This window comes from Zophobas morio, unplaced genomic scaffold (genome assembly GCF_036711695.1).
Source record: "Zophobas morio isolate AGI-343-1 ecotype UQ-CSIRO unplaced genomic scaffold, CSIRO_AGI_Zmor_V1 ptg000007l, whole genome shotgun sequence".
Classification (NCBI taxonomy): Eukaryota; Metazoa; Arthropoda; class Insecta; order Coleoptera; family Tenebrionidae; genus Zophobas; species Zophobas morio.
In genome coordinates, this window is record NW_026972112.1 from 7,423,903 (window position 1) to 7,444,241 (window position 20,339).

Genomic DNA, 20,339 nt, shown 5'->3' on the forward strand with positions numbered 1-20,339 from the left:
TTTTTCAAACGGTTACAAAGAACTTTTTTTTAGTTGTGTTCTGAACTAGAATTACTATTAGTTTTGATAACATATGAACTCTTTATATCAGTGTAACTGTGTATCTATTATGCAACACTTAAATAAACTAGATTTTACTAAAAATTGATTTACATTTATTATTTATGGGTGGATTTTAAATGGGATGTAGTGTTTTTTTATCAACCTGACTTAGTGAGAAATCGAGTAAATTGACGAACATTGACATCTGGGAAATAAAACAAGACGACACCTCGGAATGAAATATATAAAAATCTTCGATTTACCTTCTATCTATTTCATTTTTCGAACTTTTAAATACTTCGACTTTTAACTTTTTCGATTTTTCGACTTTTATTGTTTTTGATTTTTTACTTATTCGATTTTTCAATTTATTTATTTTCCGATTTTTTTTAATTTTAGATTTTTCCCTTTTTGTTGTTTCGATTACTCAATCTTTCGATTTTTTGCCTTCCTGTTTTTACATGTTTTGAATTTTCAATTTTTCTGAATTTATTTTACAGTTTTTCGATATTTCGATTTTCAATTTTCGATTTAACTATTTTCTTTCGATTTTTCGCCTTCTCGTTTTTAGATTTCCCGGTTTTTTAATTTTTCAGAATTAATTTTTCATTTTTTTGATGCTTCGATTTTTCACTTTTTGTTTTATGGGTTCTTTAAAAAAAAATTTTCAATTTTGAATTTTCCTATTTTTCGATTTTTGGCCACTTCGATTTCTCAGTTTTTCCATAATTCATCTTTTCGATTTTTCGATTTTTAAATTTTTCAACGTTTTATTTTTAAGATTTATGTATTTAAATTTTTCAATCATTCCATTTTTTAATTTTAGGCGTTTCTAAATGTTTGGATTTTTTGATTTCTTAATTTCTGGATTAAAGTTTTTCATTTTTCAACTTTTCGATTTTCCGTCTTTCCTACATTTTTCGACTTTTCGATTTTTCGTCTTTCCGATTTCTCAATTTTTCGATTTTTAAATTTTCAGTGTTTAAGTTTTGGGATTTTTCAATATGTATTTCGATTTTTAAATTTTAGATTTTTCGACTTTTTCTTTTTTTGATTTTTTACTTATATTTTTAAAAATTTTTGCGATTTACTAAATCTTACATTTTTCGATCTTTCAATTTTTTTATTTTTCGTTTAGTTGATGTTTTGATTGCTGGATTTTTAAAATTTTCAATTTTTCGGATTTTTAAAATTTTAAATTTTTCACTTTTTTGTTGTTTCGATTACTCAATCTTTCGATTTTTTGCCTTCTGGTTTTTAGATTTCTTCATTTTTCAATTTTTCGGAATTAATTTTTCAGTTATTCGATATATCGATTTTTCAATTCTCGATTTAAAGGTTTTCTTTCGATTTTCCGGCTTCTCGTTTTTAGATTATCCGGTTTTTCAATTTTTCGGAATTAATTTTTCAGCTTTCCGATGTCAGGATTTTTCACTTTTCTATCGGCTTTTTTGACTTAAAATTTTTCTATTTTGAATTTTTCGATTTTTCAATTTTTCAATTTTTGGCGTTTCAAAATTTTTTAATTATTCGAATTTTCAATTCGATTAATGGAGTTTTTAATGTTTCGACTTTTCGATTATTCGTCGTTCCTATTTCTCAATTTCTCAATTTTTCGATTTTCAAATTTTCAGTGTTTAAATTTTGGGATTATTCAATATGTACCTACTTATTTCGATTTTTAAATTTTAGATTTTCCGACTTTTTGTTTTTTTTTTATTTTTTTACCTGTTCGATTTTTTAAAATTTGTAATTTATTAAATCTTAGATTTTTCAATGTTTCAATTTTTTGATTTTTTGATTTTAGATTTTTCACTTTTTTATTGTTTCGATTTTTCAATTTTTCGGAACTAATTTTTCACTTTTTCGATATCTCGAGTTTTCCATTTTCGATTGAACGGTTTTCTTCCGATTTTTGGCTTTCTCGTTTTTAGATCTTCCGATTTTTCAATTTTTCAGAATTAATTTTTCAGTTTTCCGATATTTCGGTTTTTCACTTTATGGTGTATCGGTTTTCTTTAAATTAAAAATGTTTGTATTTTGAATTTCCCCATTTTTCGATTTTTAGCCACTTCCATTTCTTAATTTTTGGATGTTTCGATTTCGTGATTTTTCAATTTTGCGATTTCGATTTCTCAGTTATTCGATAATTCATCTTTCCAATTTTTCAACGTTTCAGTTTTGGTATTTAAATTTTCCGATTTTTCAATTTTTCAATTTTTGGCTTTTCTAAATTTTTGAATTTTTCGTCTTTTCCATTTCTCGATTTCTCAATTTTTCGATTTTCAAATTTTCAATGATTAAGTTTTGGGATTTTTAAATTTTTAGATTTTTCGACTTCCTGTTTTTTTGATTTTTTTCTTGTTTGATTTTTCCAAACTTTACGATTTTTTAAATCTTACATTTTTGGATTTTTCGATTCATTGATGCTTTCATTTCTCGATTTTGTAAATGTTCAATTTTTCGAATTTTTCAATTTTTGTTGTTCCGATTTCTCAGTCTGTCGATTTTGTGTCTTCTCATTTTGAGATTTTTCGATTTTTCAATTTTATGGAAATAAGTTTTTCAGCTTTTCGAAATTTCGATCTAATTTAAATTTCGTTTTTTAAGATTAAATTTTTCAATTTTGAATTTTCCCATTTTTCGATCTTCAGCTATTTTTATTATTTTTATCTCAGTTTTTCGATTTTTCAACTTCTCGGCTTATCGATCTTTAATGTTTCGATTTCGCGTTTTTTCAATTGTTCGATTTCGATTTCTCTATTTCTCAGTTTTTCGATTATTCGTCTTTTCGATTATTATCAGAGTTTTCAATTTTTCAGCGTTTCAGTTGTGGAATTTACGTATTTAAGATTTTCCGACTTTTTGTTCTTTTTTTGTTTTTTGACTTATTTGATGTTTCAAAATTTGTGATTTATTAAATCTTAGATTTTTCAATGTTACAATTATTTGATTTTTTGATTTGTTGATGTTTTGATTGCTCGATTTTTTAAATTTTCAACTTTTTTCGAAATTTAAAATTTAGATTTTTCTCTTTTTTATTGTTTCGATTACTCTCTTTCGTTTTTTCGCCTTTTTGTTTTTAGATTTTCCGGGTTTTCAATTTTTCGGAATTAATTTTTCGATGTTTCACTTTTTGATTTATCGGTTCTTTTAAGTTAAAATTATTCAATTTTTAATTTTCCCATTTTTTGATTTTTAGCCACTTCTATTTTTCAATTTTTTGATGTTTCAATTTTTCGACTTCTCAGTTTTTCGATAATTCATCCTTTCGTGTTTTCGATTTTCTAATTTTTGGCGTTTCCAAATTTTTGGGTTTTCGATTTCTCAATTTCTCGCTTAATGGAGTTTTTAATTTTTCCACTATTCGATTTTTCGTATTTCCGATTTCTCGATTTCTCAATTTTTGGATTTTCATATTTTCTATGTTAAAGTTGTGGGATTTTTCAATATGTATTTCGATTTTTAAATTTTTAGATTTTTCGACTTTCCGTTTTTTTGATTTTTTACTCAGTCGCTTTTTCATACTTTTACGACTACATACAATCTTACATTTTTTAATTTTTCGATTCGTTGATGTTTTGATTTCTCGATTTTATAAATTTTCAATTTTCCGGATTTTTAAATTTTAGATTTTTCAATTTTTGTTGTTTCGATTTCTCAGTCTTTCGATTTTTTGCCTTCTCATTTTTATATTTTTCTACTTTTCAATTTTTCGGAATAAATTTTTCCAGTTTTTCGATATTTCTATATCGGGTTTTTTAAGTTTAAATTTTTCAATTTTGAATTTTTCCATTTTTCGATCTTTAGCTATTTTTATTATTTTTATCTCAGTTTTTCGATTTTTCAACTTCTCGACTTATCGATCTTTTGGTGTTTCAATTTCTCTATTTCTGTTTTGCGATTATTTATTTGTGTTTACAATTATTCGAGTTTCCAATTTTTCGACATTTTAGTTTTGGGATTTATGCACATATTTAAATTTTTCGATTTTTTAATTTTTCAATTTTTGGCGTTTCTAAATTTTGGATTTTTCGATTTCTCAATTTCTCGATTAATCGATTTTTTAGTTTCCGATTTTTCGATTTCCCGATTTAAGTTTTAGGATTTTTCAATTTTGGCATTTTTCAAAATTTTGATTTTAAAATTTTTGACCTACTCGATTTTTTAAAATTTTGCTAAATATTCGATATGTATGCGTATATGTAGGCGGCTACAAGACTTTTTCTTTTAAACGCAAAAAGTTGGTTTAAAGTTATTTAGATGTATATGCTTAACTTCAATTGTTTATGTCTATATATCGAAAGAATGCGACAATTAAGCACGCAGCAAATTGTCTCCTCAAAACAGAGGAAGCGATTAAAATTATTAATTAAGCTACAATGCAGCAAAACATTTTGAATATTATTTTGGATAAGGTGATGTCAATGATAATTTTTATTTTATCATTATTAAATATAGGCGGGCACAACGTTACTGTATTCTAAAACTTTCGAGCCCCAGCGTCCTCCAAAACCAGTGGCCGTATATTGGCATAAAATGTGATAATCTGAAAACGAGAAGGCGAAAAATGGAAAGAAAACGCTAAAAATTAATTCTGAAAAAGAAATCAAAAGATTGAGAAACCGAAACAACAAAAAAGTGAAAAATCTATAACTTAAACATTCGAAAAATTGAAAATTTAAAATATCGAAACATCAACAAATTGAAAAATAAAAAAATTGAAAAATCCAAAAATGTAAGATTTTAAAAGTCACAATATTTTGAAAAATCGAGTACCTGAGTGTTTAGGGAATTATGGCAACCCGCAGAGAGAAGGCGGAGGAGCTTAATACCCCTCGTTGCTAGGTACCGACAATATTTTCGTGTGGGATAGTACGTACTTCAAGTAACAATTTCTTTATAATAGTTATAAAGTTAGTTCGTGAAATAATAATCCAAAAAGTTCCTTTCTTCTCCGTTCCCTTCGTCTTGTCGTTCTTAATCTGTAGAAATGTCGAACACACTCCTTGATTAATTATCAACTGTCTCTATCTCGATATTTGCCGCTCGAACTCTAATTGGTTTAATTTCCTTAAAAACCTGTGTTAAGCAAACTCGACTCGAAAAACAAAAATAAAACTTCTTCAAGTCGACTATAATTAAGGGTTCGCTACATTTACGAAAAGATTGCGTCGAGTTTACTTGTTCATTTCGTACTCATTAAGAAAACGAAGCAGGTTTTTTACATTTTTAACTCTTACTAGAACAAAGTCATTTACATTTTTAAAACACCCTCCGGACTGAATAAAATAAAATGACAAATGGGCAAATTATGGAGATGCGACCTTTTAATGGAGACTTTCCTAATTGATTTCTCGTCTAGATGGTAGAGGCGGCGAAGCTCAAGTCGCGACGTGGGAAACTATTAAGACAAAAAGAACTTTTTTCTTATTACAACGCTTCAGTTTTATCGATTTATATATCTAGTTAGGAGGTGACGTCGTAGTACTTTATTTACGTGGGTGAAGTGTAGGTGGGTCATTTTAAGTTTTAATGATTTGGAAATTGCGAGCAATTAAACGTAATGTATGACCTAACTTGTAGCTAGCATTGGCGTAAATTGTATTGGTTCAGTTGCGTTTAATGACAGATAGGCCTACATAGCAGATGTAAATTATTAATTATGCTGACAAGATTAACAGAAATCGGAAAGCTGTAATTGTAAAGCACCGATAATTGGTTAGTGATGCACGAGCTTATTACTGAGACAGTTTTACAACCATAACATTTAGAGGAATTTACTGAGTTCAATACAACAGGTATACATTAAACAGATGCGCAAAAGCACTGTGTAATGTTTTTGTCTTATGAAAAACGTCGAAATAAATTTTATAATAAAGTTGAAGAACTTATAAAAAAATTAATTGTAACTGTGACACTACAATTAAAGCAATTTAACATAAATTAAAGTTTTAATTAACACTAATAAAACGTACACTGTTACCGATTTTTAACAAAAACAACTGGCTAGTAGTATACCTAGTTTTATATAGAATTTTCTCAGCGTACACTGACGTAACAGGCAAAATTGGTGATTGAAATAAAAATTTTCTAACAGTAATATTTTATTAGGAAATTTAGAACATCCTAAAAGTTTGAGAAAAACTAATAACACCAAAGGAACGCAACTTGAAACTTACCCAAATGTTCACGAAAAGGCCATCTGACCTGACCTGACCTGACCTGAAATTAATCTTCTCAAGATCACGAATTTGTACCTATTTTTCCTGTTTTTCGCTACTCAGGAGGAATGAATTTTTGAAATTTGCTCAAATTTTCACAAAAAGGCATTCTTTCGCCTGAGAACTTGTTTGATCCACAGACCAAAGCGCGCTCAGGCCAATGTCGACTCTAAGCGTTCAGAATTTCTGCGGGAAATAGTTATCATTTAGATGCTTTTATTTACAAACATATTATCACATCTCACATGTTACACTCGATTTTGACAAGCAACTGTTTTTTTGTTTAACTAAGAATTAATTCCTTAATTGTGTTTGGTTATTAACAAAACATCCTAAATTAGCAACACCAGTGAAACCGTAATCATGCAATAGATTTTTTTCGGAAAAATTGTAGTTATTTTTATGTTTTAGAAACACTGTATTCTATTTTGTATCAATTTTTACATATTTTTAATCAAAATGTTAGTAGTTATTTATTTTCTATAGATTATATGACACGTATTAACATTGGGAAAACTTTCATCAACAACGATTTGTTATCGAAAAACCAAGAAAATGAAAAACTGAATTATCGAAGAATCAAAAATTTAAAAATTGAAAAATTAAAAGAACTAGAAATTGAAAAGTTCCTAAAACTGATAATTTTGAAACAATTGAGAAATCGAAGTATAAAACAGTTGAAAAATTGAAAAAATCTAGAGTTTAAAAAACGAAAACTTGAAAATCTGGAAAGTACAAAGTCGAAGAATCGAAAAGTCTAAATACTAAAAAATCCCAAAACTGAAACATCGAAAAATTGCAAAATACTTAGAAGAAAAATCACAAAATTGAACGAAATATCCAAAAGTTGGGAAATTAGAAAACTGAAAAATTGAGAAATCGAAAAGTCAAAAAAGCAAAGTCGAAAAATCGCAGACTTAAGGTAGAAAATTTGAAAAATCAAGAACCTGAAAAATTGAAAAATCGAAAAATCCAAAATTTAAAACACTGAAAAATTAAAATATCGTAAAATTGAAAAATGGAGAAATCCGAACTTCAAAAAAACAATAAACAAAAATTCGAAAGTCTAAAATTTAAAAATCGAAAAACTGAAAAAGTAACAAATCCAGAAATTGAAACTTGAAAAATTAAAAGATTGGAAACTTAAAAAATCGGATCATGCAAAATCGAAAAACCAACAAACCAAAAAATCGGAAAAATTCAAAAACTGACACATTGAGAAATCGAAAAATCAAAGGATCGAGAAATCGAAGAGTCGAAAAGTCGAGAAAGAAGTATCTAGAATTTTAAAAACTGATAAAATATCAAAAAGTTAAAAAATTGACAAAACGAAATAAATAAATTCAAAAAGCTAAAGTTTAAAAAACGAAAAACTGAAAATCAAAGACTTAACAATCGGAAAATCCAGAAGTCGGAAAGAACTGAACTAAATATCCAAAAACTGAGAAATTAAAAAAATGGAAAATTGAGAAATCGAAAAACCAATAAGGTAAAGTCGAAAAATCAAAAAATTGAAGAATTGAAGAACAGAAAAATCGAAACTTTGAGAATTCGAGAAATGGGAAAATCAAAAATAGATTAATTGAGAAATCGGAAAATTGAAAAATTGAAAAACAAAAATACTGAAAAACTGAAAAATAAAAAATTCAAGAAATCGAAAAACCTAAAATTTAAGACATTGAACAGTTAAAATATCGCAAAATTGAAAAATCGTAAAATCCAAACATCAAAAACATCAAAAAATAAAATTGGAAAATCTAAATATTACAAATTGAAAAACTAAAAAATTGACAAATAAAGAAATCGAAACATCGAAAAACTGAAAAATCCAAAAATTTAAATGCCCAAAAGTAAAAATCGAAATACTGAGAAATCCAAAAATCTAAACATCGAAAAATTCTTAAACTCAGAGAAATCGAAAAATCAGAGGATCGAGAAATCGAGGAGCCGAAATCCGAGGAGAAAAGTTAAAAATTGAAAAATTGATAAATCGAGAAACTGAACAATCAAAACATCGAAACATCTAAATTCGATAATCGAGAAATCAAAAAATTGAAACATCGAAACATTTTAAAAAAGAAAAATTGGAAAATTGAAAAATTGAAACATAGAAGAACTGAAGACTCAAGGAATCGAAAAACCTAGAATTTTAAAAATTGAAAAATGAAAACATCGAAAAGTTGAAAAATTGAAAAATCTAATCTTTCGAAAATTCAAAATGTAAAAATCGAGAAACCAAAAAACCTAGGAGTCCAAAAATCGCAAAGTCTAAAAATCATAATACTGAAAAATCTCAAAACTGAAGGAAATATTCAAAAAATTGAGAAATTAAAAAATTGGAAAATTAAGAAATCGAAAAACTTAAAACGCAAAGTCGAAAAATCGTAAGCTTGAAAAATAGAAAAATTGAAAAATCGAAAAATTGAAGAATTGAAGAAGTGAAAAATTAAACCTTTGAGAAGTCGAAAAATAAGAAAATAAAAAAAAAGATTACTTCAGAAATCAGAATGGAAATTTAGAAACCTCAAAATTTGAAAAATTCAAAAATTGGATAATTGAAAAATCAAAACATCGAAAAATTGGAAAATCCAAAAATTGAAAAGCCCAAAAGTAACAAACCGAAAAACAGAAATCCTGAAATTGAAACATCGAAAAATTCTTAAACTCAGAGAAATCGAAAAATCAGAGGATCGAGAAATCGAGGAGCCGAAATTCGAGAAGAAAAGTTAAAGATTGAAAAATTGATAATCGAGAAACTGAACAATCAAAACATCGAAACATCTAAATTCGATAAATCGAGAAATCAAAAAATGAAACATCGAAACATTTTAAAAAAGAACAATTGGAAAATCGAAAATTTAAAAATTCGGAAAATTGAAAAATTGAAATATAGAAGAACTAAAGACTCAAGGAATCGAAAAACCTAGAATTTTAAAAATTGAAAAATGAAAACATCAAAAAGTTGAAAACTTGAAAAATCTAAAATTTCGAAAATCCAAAATGTAAAAAATTGAGAAACCAAAAAAACTAGGAGTCCAAAAATCGCAAAGTCTAAAAATCATAATACTGAAAAATCTCAAAACTGAAGGAAATATCCAAAAAATTGAGAAATTAAAAAATTGGAAAATTGAGAAGTCGAAAAACTAAAAAAGCAAAGTTGAAAAATTGTAAGCTTAAAAAATAGAAAAATTGAAAAATCGAAAAATTGAAGAATTGAAGAAGTCAAAAACTGAACCTTTGAGAAGTCGAAAAATAAGAAAATAAAAAAAGATTACTTCAGAAATCAAAAAATTGGAAATTTAGAAACCTCCAAATTTGAAAAAATTCAAAAATTGAAATAAGTATTTAAAAATAGTAAAATTGAAGAGGACAAAAATTGAGAAATTGAAAAATAAAAAAATCCAGAAAATCGAAAATTTGAAGAATGGGAAAATTGAAAATGCCCAAGATTGAAATACTTATTGAAAAATTGAGACATCTAAAGCCGAAAAAACTCAATGGCGTATTTATAAACCACAAGTTCAGGACTATGCTACTTTTTAACATTTAAATAACATTTATTCGACAAAATTGTAAAATAACATTGTGAGCGTTTTACCATTTAATAAATACAATTTGAAATGTAAATTTTGTCACTGGGGAACATTATCTCCTGAGTACGAATCTGTCCTTATTTTTGCGGTAGGTCGTCAATTAAAAAAAGAAATAAATTTTTATTTTGGCACCTCCACCATTTTTGACACAAAATTTGAAACTTCCTCAAGCCTTCAGAAGAAGGCATTAATCTGAACCTAAATTTTCACAGAATCAAGAATTTGTCTTTATTTGTTCAATACTTTATAAAATAAGAAAAAAACGAATTTTTATTCTTGCGTCTCCACCATATTTGCACAAAATTTGAAACTTGATCAAACCTTCACAAAAAGGCATTAACCTGAACCAAAATCTTCACAGAATCAAGAACGTGTCCTTATTTTTTCAGTACTTCATTAAACAAAAGAAAAATAAATTTTTATTTGGGTGCCTCCACCATTTTTACATTAAATTTGAAATTTGATCAAGTCGTCACAAAAAGGCATTTGTCTGAGCAGAAATCTTCTCAGGAGCACGAATCTGTTCTTATTTTTGCGGTGGGTCGTCAAATAACGAAAAACCAGAAATTTTTTTTGACGCCTCCACCATTTTTTCACAAAATTTGAAACTTGTGCTAATCTTCAGAAAAATGAAATTATCTTAACCTAAATTTTCTCAGGATCACAAATCCCAATTTAACTTTGAAATAGTTCATCAATCAGGACAGATATAAATGTTTATCCTGGCGCCTCCACCATTTTTTCATTATATTTGAAACTTGGTCATTGTCACAAAAAGGCATCTGTCTGAACACAAATCTTCTGAGGAGCACGAACCTGTTTTTATTTTGGCGGTAGGTCGTCAAATAAATAAAAAAATTAATTTTTATTTTAGCGCCTCAACCATTTATTCTCAAAATTTTAAACTGTTCAAATCTTCAGAAAAACGTAATTGTCTGAACCCAAATTTTCTCAGGATCACGAATCCAACTTTATCTTCGCGGTAATTCATCAAACAGGAGAGAAATAAATTTTCAAACACAGAAAAACTAATTTTTCTCCTGGCGCCTCCACCATTTATACACTAAATTTCATGATCAAAATTTGGAGTACTTTATAAACATATCGCGTTGATGGGCTCGGACCAAAATTTTCGAAAAATTCAGCTTGAAATGAAAATTGTCGTTATTCATTTTATCAATTCTGGAAAAATTCTTGAAATTTTTGATGAAATGAAGCCCAAAAACCAGATGAAATCTATAAGAAAATTTCTTTAAGTAAATTCCAATTCATGCAATTTTTTCGTTGGAGGAAGGTATTAAAAATGTGAGAATTTTGAAACCTTGCTTAAAAATACTCAAAAAAATTTTAGCATATAAATCTCGACAGTTTATTTTAAAAACAGAGTATTAATGCTTTGATTGATAATGAATTTTTTTGAATCGAAAATTGGCATTTTTTATTTGATCAATTCTGGTAAGTGTTGGAATTTTCGAAGACATGGAATCAAAAATAACTTACAAATCTAAACTAATAAAAAAATGCCCTTGGCTCATTTCCGAAGTGTTCGAAGGACAAAAAAATGTAGCATGTACTAGCCCCCCCCACCCGCCCTTTTTTTCTTAGAGGGTGTGTCATTTGACAAAATCAGACTTATCTTAGCAAATAGCTGCTGCCCCGCCCACCCACCCTTTATTTTTGTAGAGAGTATGTCATTTGCCAACATCAGTCTTATCTTGGCAAGTGGTACTACGAATATGACAGAAAAACTGATCGTTTACTTATCTTACACTAACACACATGTATAAAAAAATTATTAAAATATACTTACTATTACTGGGTGTTTTGATTTCCATGTCACTTAGTATAAATAAGGAAATCAATTTTCGTTTTGGCGCCTCCACCATTTTTGTCACTTTTTTGACTTGAAAAATGCAACTATCTGAACATAAATTTTCATAGGATCACATCATCATTGCAGTAGTTCATCAAACAAGGAAGAAATAAAGTTTTATTTTGACGCCTCCACCATTTTTACATTAAATTTGAAACTTGTTCAAGTCGTCACAAAAAGACATCTGTCTAAGCAGAAATCTTCTCAGAGGCTTGCTTGCTTATAAAAGATTTGTATGAAAAAGTTAAACTTACCCCCACCCACCCACCTGTTCTCTCTTTTTTTTCTTCAGAAATAAGAAATAAATGTTATAACAAATAAGTAGTATAACAAAAAATTTACGATTAACGCTTTTTTCTAATAACCTACGTTCTATTGGTTCCCATTCTCGCTAATTGATTTTGGTAAATTATTATCTTCTAAGAAAATAGAGGGCAGGTGGGCGGGGATAGTACTTGTTAAGATAAGACTGATTTTGGGAAATGACATCTTCTAAGAAAAAAAAGGATGGTAGGGCGGGGCTAAAACTTGCTAAGCTAGAAGTAAACAATATTAAGAGTTGTCCTTGGAACGAAGAAAGGGTGGGTGGGCGGGGCTACTGCTTGCTCTTAAAACTAGAACAAACCTAAATTTAGCTCTGCCTACTTCTTTTCCCCATTTCACTGACTTGTTTTTATAGTGTAAAATGGAAATTGAAAAACAACAGCATTGTATTCCCAAAATTTGCTGGAAAAATGGAGTCAGCCGTTTCTGATTTCACTTTTGCAATTCTTGATTTAATCAATAAAATTAATTGACTCAGTTATTAATTTTTTTGAGACACCCTGTATAAATAACTTACTTTTTTAGAAAGTATGTCATTTGCCAAAATTAGTCTAATCTTACCAATTACTAGCCCCGCCCACCCGCCCCCTATTTTCTCAGAGGATATGTCATTTGCCAAAATAAGACTTATGTTAGCAAGTACTAGCCCCGCCCATCCATCCTTTATTTCTTCAGAAGGTAGTACTTGCTAGCACTTGCTCAGATAAAACTGATTTTGGCATAAGTCATATCCTCTGAGAAAATAGAAGGCGAGTGGGCGGGACTAGTACATACTTGCAAAGATAAAACGTATTTTGGCAAATGACATAATCTTTGAGAAAGTAGGGGGCGGGTGGGCGGAGCTAAAATAAGACTCATTTTGCCCCTACTAAACTTGTAAAAACTTTAAAAGGTCGCGATCTGAGAACCATAAGATTCTAAATCATGTCTACATAATTTTACAGAATATAAATATACATCTTCCTGAATATTTATCGGAATCTATAACCAGAAAACTCAATTGCCGTTGGAAAGATAACGTCTTTTAATCACGTTTCTAAATAAAATGTTTAATAATTACTTAAATAATAAGCTTGGAATAGATCCTGCTTTTTTGTTTTGGAATTCTACTTAGAACCTTACAGTCCAGAAGATGTTTCAAAATCAAAAATGACATACAGTTTTAACTGAAAAAAATGAATTAACATCACATAAAATTAAATTAATAACAGCTTTTTAAATTTTATTCATACTTTTCAAAAAGATGCAGCATATAATCTTATCTTCTTGACGCATCCATTTATAACTGAACCTAGTATCTTGTATTTTTCGTTGATGTAGGCTTGCTGTTTGATAGCATGTAGCAACGTCAATTGTTGTAAGATTTCTTTCATCAGTCGTCTGTTTATGATGTTTAAGCCTAGTAATTAAAGGTGAATGACAGGTAATTTTTAGACTAAAGGTTTAATGAAAATTTTGGTAGAACATTTTCTAACGACTAGTTATTTACGTTTTTATAAGTAGTAAATGAGATTTCTATTATTTTTCAATTACTAGTTTACAAAATATTAAAAAAAAAGTTAATAATCAGTCAATTGTTTACGTCTTCTTAAACTGAACATCATTTTTTTATTAGAGATGATGTTTAAATTGATAGTAAATAAACAATGCTATCAATATTAAAAATACTTCTCTTATTCACTAATTATTATTATATCATGTAATTTTTTAATGAAAATTTTAAGCTGTTTCGTCGAATAAATACAGAAATGAATGTTTATTCTGGCGCCTCCACCATTTTTGTCACAAAATTTAAAACATCTTCAAATCTGCACAAAATGGAATCTATCTGAACCGAAATTTTCTCAGAATCACGAATCTGTCGTTATTCTTCCAGTAGTTCATGAAACATGGGAGCAAGAAATTTTTTTAAAATTTGCTTTACGAAAAGACATATATTTGAACAAAACCTTCTCACGATCACGAACCTACTTTTATTTTTCCAGTGGATGGTCCAACGAAAGAAAAATCTATATATTTTAATTTTATTAATGCAGAACTTTCGTAGACATTGTTTAAACATAAAATCAATTTTTCCAGCGCCTTCACCATTTTTAATCATAATCATCGCAAATCGACAACTTCGTCTTATTTGATAACGCCAGAGATAGATTATGGTAAACAAAGAACTAGACGACAGACGCGGAAATATAAATGTCACTGTTAAAATTTCCCCTGCAATTAATTCCACTTTCACCCCATTTTCCTCTGCCATATTTTGTAACAATAGAGCTAACATCACTGTTTGTTCCAGCAATGAAAGGGGAAATAATAAACTGCCCGGCGCACAAGGATATTTACTTTTTGGAAACCAACACGAAATCCGAGGTAAACGCAGCTAATTGTTTGAGCTTCCAATTTGTTGTTTCTGGAAAACTCGTTGCTAATTTCCGTGTTTTTTACAGAATACGAACTTAGCTAATTTATTCGCATCGCCCGCAGGAAGAGAAATGTTCAAATACAAACCTCGACCCAAACTTAAACACAAACTTAATCCAGCACTAGAGGTAAGTCACGGGATAGTTTTAGCTTACTGTGTATTATTTCGTACCGGAAGCTCGCTTTTATATTATATTCTCGAGCTTTCACACAAAAGCTCCGAATCGATGTTTCAAACACTAAAAAGTTTCCTCACGTACGATGGTTATGGGCACACAGCTCAGGTTTAATGGTGAAATATTTTTATGCTAACCACACAAGTTTCAAACAATCAAACAGCGCACAATTTCTTATAATTATATGTATGCGAGTAATTCAGACATTGAATTCGTGAAAATTGGTCTGTTATCGAACGGGTTGATTAAACTGAATAAAGGAGATAACTTTAATTACCAAGAAAATCCAATTAAGACGACGGGAGGTGATAGCATCGTGAAATATTTTTTGCTGAATTGGGCGTTGGTATCGAGGCGAAGAAAAATTACAACATCGTCAAGAATTTAAACCCAGCAGTTACACAAAAACGCTCCTGTGTTATTTTAGGATTGTAAATTGAAACGTCTTTTCGGGCCGCAAAAACTTATTAAAACATTACACGCATATGAAAATTAGCAAATAAGAAAATGAGAAAAATCAACAAGGACGTAATTTGCGCAAACAGAGTTACTGCTCTTTCCATTGTTACAACCCCTACCTGAACCACCCCCATTTCCATAAATAAACAAAACAGTAGTGGACCCCGCTGTCTCCCTAATTAAAACGATTTCCATTAAGTTTATTTTTACTGCTTTACCCAAAGCGCAAAAACATAAATTAAAGGGAAACGCTTTTCAACAGTTGCCTCGTTCTAACTACGCTACGCGCGAAAAAAATCTAAATTTAATTTATTTTAGTTTTGTATTGTTGTATTATTACATTTAGAAACACGACTACAGCAGTAACCAGTGTATGACATAAATTTGTAGTTAATCGTTCGGAAGACATTGATTCGTGTGGGAACTATATATGACGTCCGTAAATCACAAAATTTGTGGTGGAAAACCGTGGAACAATTTATAAAGTTGGCTATTTTAAAAGTAAAAAACCATAAATTAAAACATACCCTTCCGTCTGTTCCATCTGGTCGTGTCGCATTTTCTATTAGAAGAACCCCTGAAATTCCTAAATATTTTTTCACTGTGACATAATGTCACGCAATTTCAGCAAGATATATGGCGTCGGTTGACAAATAAAATGTGCCGCAGTTTATACTCCGGGGATTCCCGGTCCGGTGTGCCTGACAGCCAACGTATTAGAGTCGACCGGAAACAAGTCACAGGAAAAAGGAAAGAAGTAACAACTTGGGCAAACAGAACTTGCTTGTTAACATTACCGCGCCGTTGCCCGGATTTTCACCAACAACTTCAACTCTCTTCAAACCGGAAAATTCTGAATAAACTTGAATAACAAAATAACGCCATTCTTCGACCGTGTTCGGATAAAGTTTAAATAGTGAGAAACCCCTGGACGATTTATCGCCCTCGCGGGCCTTTTCACCGGTTTTTTGTCACGTTTCCGCAACAAATTCTATGGGAAGTGTTCTTATACGGGCCAATAAACGCCCAAAACTCAATTCCGGACGCTAATAAGACGAAATTAATTAATCGCGTTTTTCGGCCGCGCTTTTTAGCCTGTCTAATCTAGTTCCGGGCATCGTTAATTTAGAAAGTTCGCTGATGAAAAATAATTCGTAGCAACACAGTATTTTCGTGTCAGTATATTTTACAAAATTATAAATATACATGGAGAGAGTTATGTCGGGTTTTTTGCAACATTTCCATTTTTAATTCACCGAGATTGAAAACCTAGTCGAAATCGAATTTTCAGCGGTTGGAGCAAACTAGTTTTGCGGTCTGCGTTTCCTCAATTTAGTTCGCCCCACTTTCCCGATATAATTTAAAAATGTTTATGAGTAAAACTAGCAATACCGAGTCGGCGTCTATCCTCACCAGATCAGCTCAGTTTATCGGTGAAATTGGATTTTCTTTCCACAAACGCTCCTATTTTATTTATTTTGTGACCATTTGTTCCTGGAACAATCCTTTTGTTTTCGAGCGCCTCTATTTCGCATTACCATAAAAATATTGAAAACATATTTCATTTGTCAGAATAGGATTCTTTTATTAAAAACGTTTTTCTTCTGTTTTAGTTTTTTATTCAGAATAAGTCGGCGAATTCGTCACTACAAGATACGAGCCATAAAGCGACAACAACGGCTGAAAACAAATGTTCGACGTCTGCCTCTTCGCCGACGGCGGAGGGCTGCAGGAGCAGGAGGAGTAGTATAGATCTTTACGAAGAAGCAGCCTCGATATTGGGTCTCACCTGTTCACAGACTGATGACTGCAAATGTATAGAATGTCAGGTAATAAATTAATTGGACATATGTATAACAAATTTTTAGTATACTTATTATTTGTGAAAAAATATTGAATTAGGTTGATAAAATTCAAATATATTACATTTCAATTATATCAAATTTTAAAATACGTAATGTTTATAAAAAATTCTAAAACTTTGCAATTTTCAAATATCCATATTTCAATTTTTGTTAATAGAACTTATTTTATTACTTTATTTGACCTTATTTTTCGTCCTCGTTCTTCAAATATTTCGATGTGCCTCTTAAAAAAGTAAAAAATTTCAGTAACAAAAAACCGAATCAGATGCAGTAATAAAATATAAGATCTTCTATTTGAAAAACTAAAATATCGATACCTGAAAATTGTAATAGTCAAACATTTTAATAAACACTCTGTATACGACAATGTTATTTGATTTATACCACAAGAAAGCGCCTCTGCTGCGATTTTTTTTGTGAATCCTTCCACTGCTAGAAAACTCAAGAAAATTGGAATAACGTGGCAATGTCGCATCAGAGTTTCAAAAATAAATTGTGACTGTAAAGTCTAAGAAAAATCAACACAAATATCTAAAAATATATAAGACAAAAAAACGATACAACTTTGGTCTTTGACTTTTTTCTATTTCTAAGAATCATTAATGAGATATTGACTCACAAATTTTCATCCCCTATTTGCCCCTTCAGAGGTGGAATTTCCAAAAACGCCAAATTACTTTGAAAATGTACGACGAAACAAACATTAAGATTTTCATCCCTTATTGTATCCCCTTGGGGGAAGAATTTCGAAAACTTCGACCTTATTCCTTGTCTTAAGGGAACCTCTGTGCTTTTGTACTGAATTTTTTTTCAGCTTTCTAGATCCAAGGGTTTAATGAGTCAGTCATAGAGTGAGTGAGATTGTATTATCAAATGGTAAAACGCTCACCAGATGTAATTTAAATTTTATATCCTTCGTTTACCGTTTATAAATCCGTATTGAGCGTTTACCTTAGACGTGAAGATTTTTGGAAAAATCAACATTTTCCAATTAATAGTTATTAGAAGCAAGTTAAAACGTTAGTCGAAATTTATCCGTTGATGTCCCCCAGGAGTTGATAGTGTCATCTTACAATTTTGTCGAATAAATGGTATTTAAATGTTAAAATGTTGTTAGAACTTGTGGTTCATAATAAATACGCTATTGAGATTTTTCGACTTTTCGATTTCTTGATTTTTCAACTTTAGATCTTTCAATTTTTCAATATTTAAGTTTTGGACTTTTTCAATTTTCCTGTTCTTCAAATTTTCGATTCCTTGATGTTTTTTATTTTTCGATTTCTCAATTTTCCGATGTTTAAATGATATAATTTTTCAGTTTTTGTCCCCTTCAATTTTACGATTTCTAAATATTTCGATTTTTCAATTTTTCAAATTTTGACGGTTCTAAATTTTCAGTTTTCCGATTTCTGAAGTAATCTTGGACTCCTGGATTTTTTGATTTCTCCATTTTTTTTTAATATATTTTCAATTTTTTGTTGGACTTTAGATGTTTCAAATTTTCGACTTTTTAAAATTTAGAAATTCGAATTTGTATTTTTTGATTTTTCGATGTATGAAATTCTCAATTTTTCAATTTTGCGTTATTTTAATTGTTCAATGTTTTAAATCTTAAATTTTTCGATTTCTGGATTTTTTTAATTTTTCAGTTCTTCAGTATTTCTATTTCTCAATTTTGACGTTCCTAAATTTTGAGTTTTCTGATTTCTCAATTAATCTACTTATTTTTGAGTTTCCCACTTCTCCAAGTTTCGATTCTTCAGTTCTTCAGTTTTTCGAATTTTCGACTTTGCTTTTTTGGTTTTTCGATTTCTCAGTTTCCCAATTTTTTAATTTCTCAAGTGTTTAGATATTTCTTTCAGTTTTGTGATTTTTTCAATATTTCGATTTTTTGACATTTCGATTTTTGGACTTCTGGATTTTTTTATTTCTCGATTTTTTTCGTTATATATTTTCAATTTTTTGTTGGACTTTATATGTTTCAATTTTTCGACTTTTTCAATTTTCTGTTTTCCAATTTTCCTTTTTTAAAAGTTTTGGAATTTTCAATTTTTTGATTTTTGGATTTATCGAATTCAGACGTTTCGATGTTTCGATTGTTGAATTTCTCAATTCATCACTTTTTAACTTTTCTTCTCGGCTTTCGATTCGTCGATTTCTTGGTCCTCTGATTTTTTGATTTCTCGATTTTTGTCTTTATATATTTTCAATTTTTTGTTGGACTTTAGATGTTTCAATTTTTCGACTTTTTAAAATTTTAGGTTTTTCAATTTCTCGAGGTTTCAGGTCTTCTATATATCAATTTTTCAATTTTCCGAAATTTTAAATTTTCGATTTTCCAATTTTTCTTTTTAAAAATTTTTAGAATTTTTAATTTTTTGATTTCTCGATTTGTCGAATTCAGATGTTTCGATTGTTCAATTTCTTATCAATTTTTAACTTTTCTCCTCGGATTTCGACTCCTCGATTTCTCGATCCTCTGATTTTTCAGTTTCTCGATGTTTAGATTTTTCGGTTCTTCGAATTTTTACTTTTGAGCTTTCATTTTTTTGGATTTTTCAGTGTTTCGATTTTTCAGTTATCCGATTTTCAATGTTTCATTCTTTCAAATTCTAGAGTTTTGATTTCTCGATTGTTTGATTTTTCAGTTTTTCGAATTTTGAATTTTAGATTTGCGAATTTTATTTTTTTTATTTTTTAATGTTTGGAATTCTCGATTTTCAACTTTGCGATAGATATTTTAATTGTTCAATGTTTTAAATTTTCGATTTTTCGATTTCTCGATTTTTTTATTTTTCAGTTCTTCAGTATTTCTATCTTTGGATTTTTTCAATTTTGACGTTCCTAAATTTTCAGTTTTACAATTTTTCAATTAATCTACTTATTTTTGAATTTTCCACTTCTCCAAGTTTCGATTCTTCAGTTCTTCAGAATTTTCGACTTTGCTTTTTTGGTTTTTCGATTTTTCAATTTTACCAATTTTTTAATTTCTCAACTGTTGAATATTTTTTTCTGTATTGGGATTTTTCAATATTTCGTTTCTTCGACTTTTCGGTTTTTCGACTTGTGGATTTTTCGATTTTTCGATTTTTTATTTCTTGGATTTTCAGTTTTCGTTTTTTAAACCTTAGATTTTTCAATTTTTCGACTGTTTTATATGTCGATTTCTCAATTTCTCAACTTTAAATATTTTAATTTTTCATTATTAAAATTCTAGATTTCTCGATTTCTACAGCTTTCAGTTCTTCTATACTTATTTTAATTTTTCAATTTTCCGAATTTTTAAATTTTCGCTTTTTCAATTTTTTGAGATTTAGATTTATGGAGATTCGGATGTTTCGATGTTTTGATTCCCCAATCTCTTG

General features: G+C 29.1%; 1 protein-coding gene across 1 annotated transcript in view; it reads left to right on the plus strand.

Annotated features, from left to right (window-relative positions):
* Positions 1-20,339, plus strand: part of LOC135124066 (uncharacterized) — a 219,642-nt gene that overhangs the window by 187,492 nt on the left and 11,811 nt on the right. Inside the window, exons 3-5 of the mRNA XM_064048927.1 lie at positions 14,350-14,423; positions 14,501-14,602; positions 16,723-16,938. Coding sequence (XP_063904997.1) covers positions 14,352-14,423; positions 14,501-14,602; positions 16,723-16,938 — 390 coding nt within the window. The 5' untranslated portion in view covers positions 14,350-14,351. The remainder of the gene's footprint in view (positions 1-14,349; positions 14,424-14,500; positions 14,603-16,722; positions 16,939-20,339) is intronic.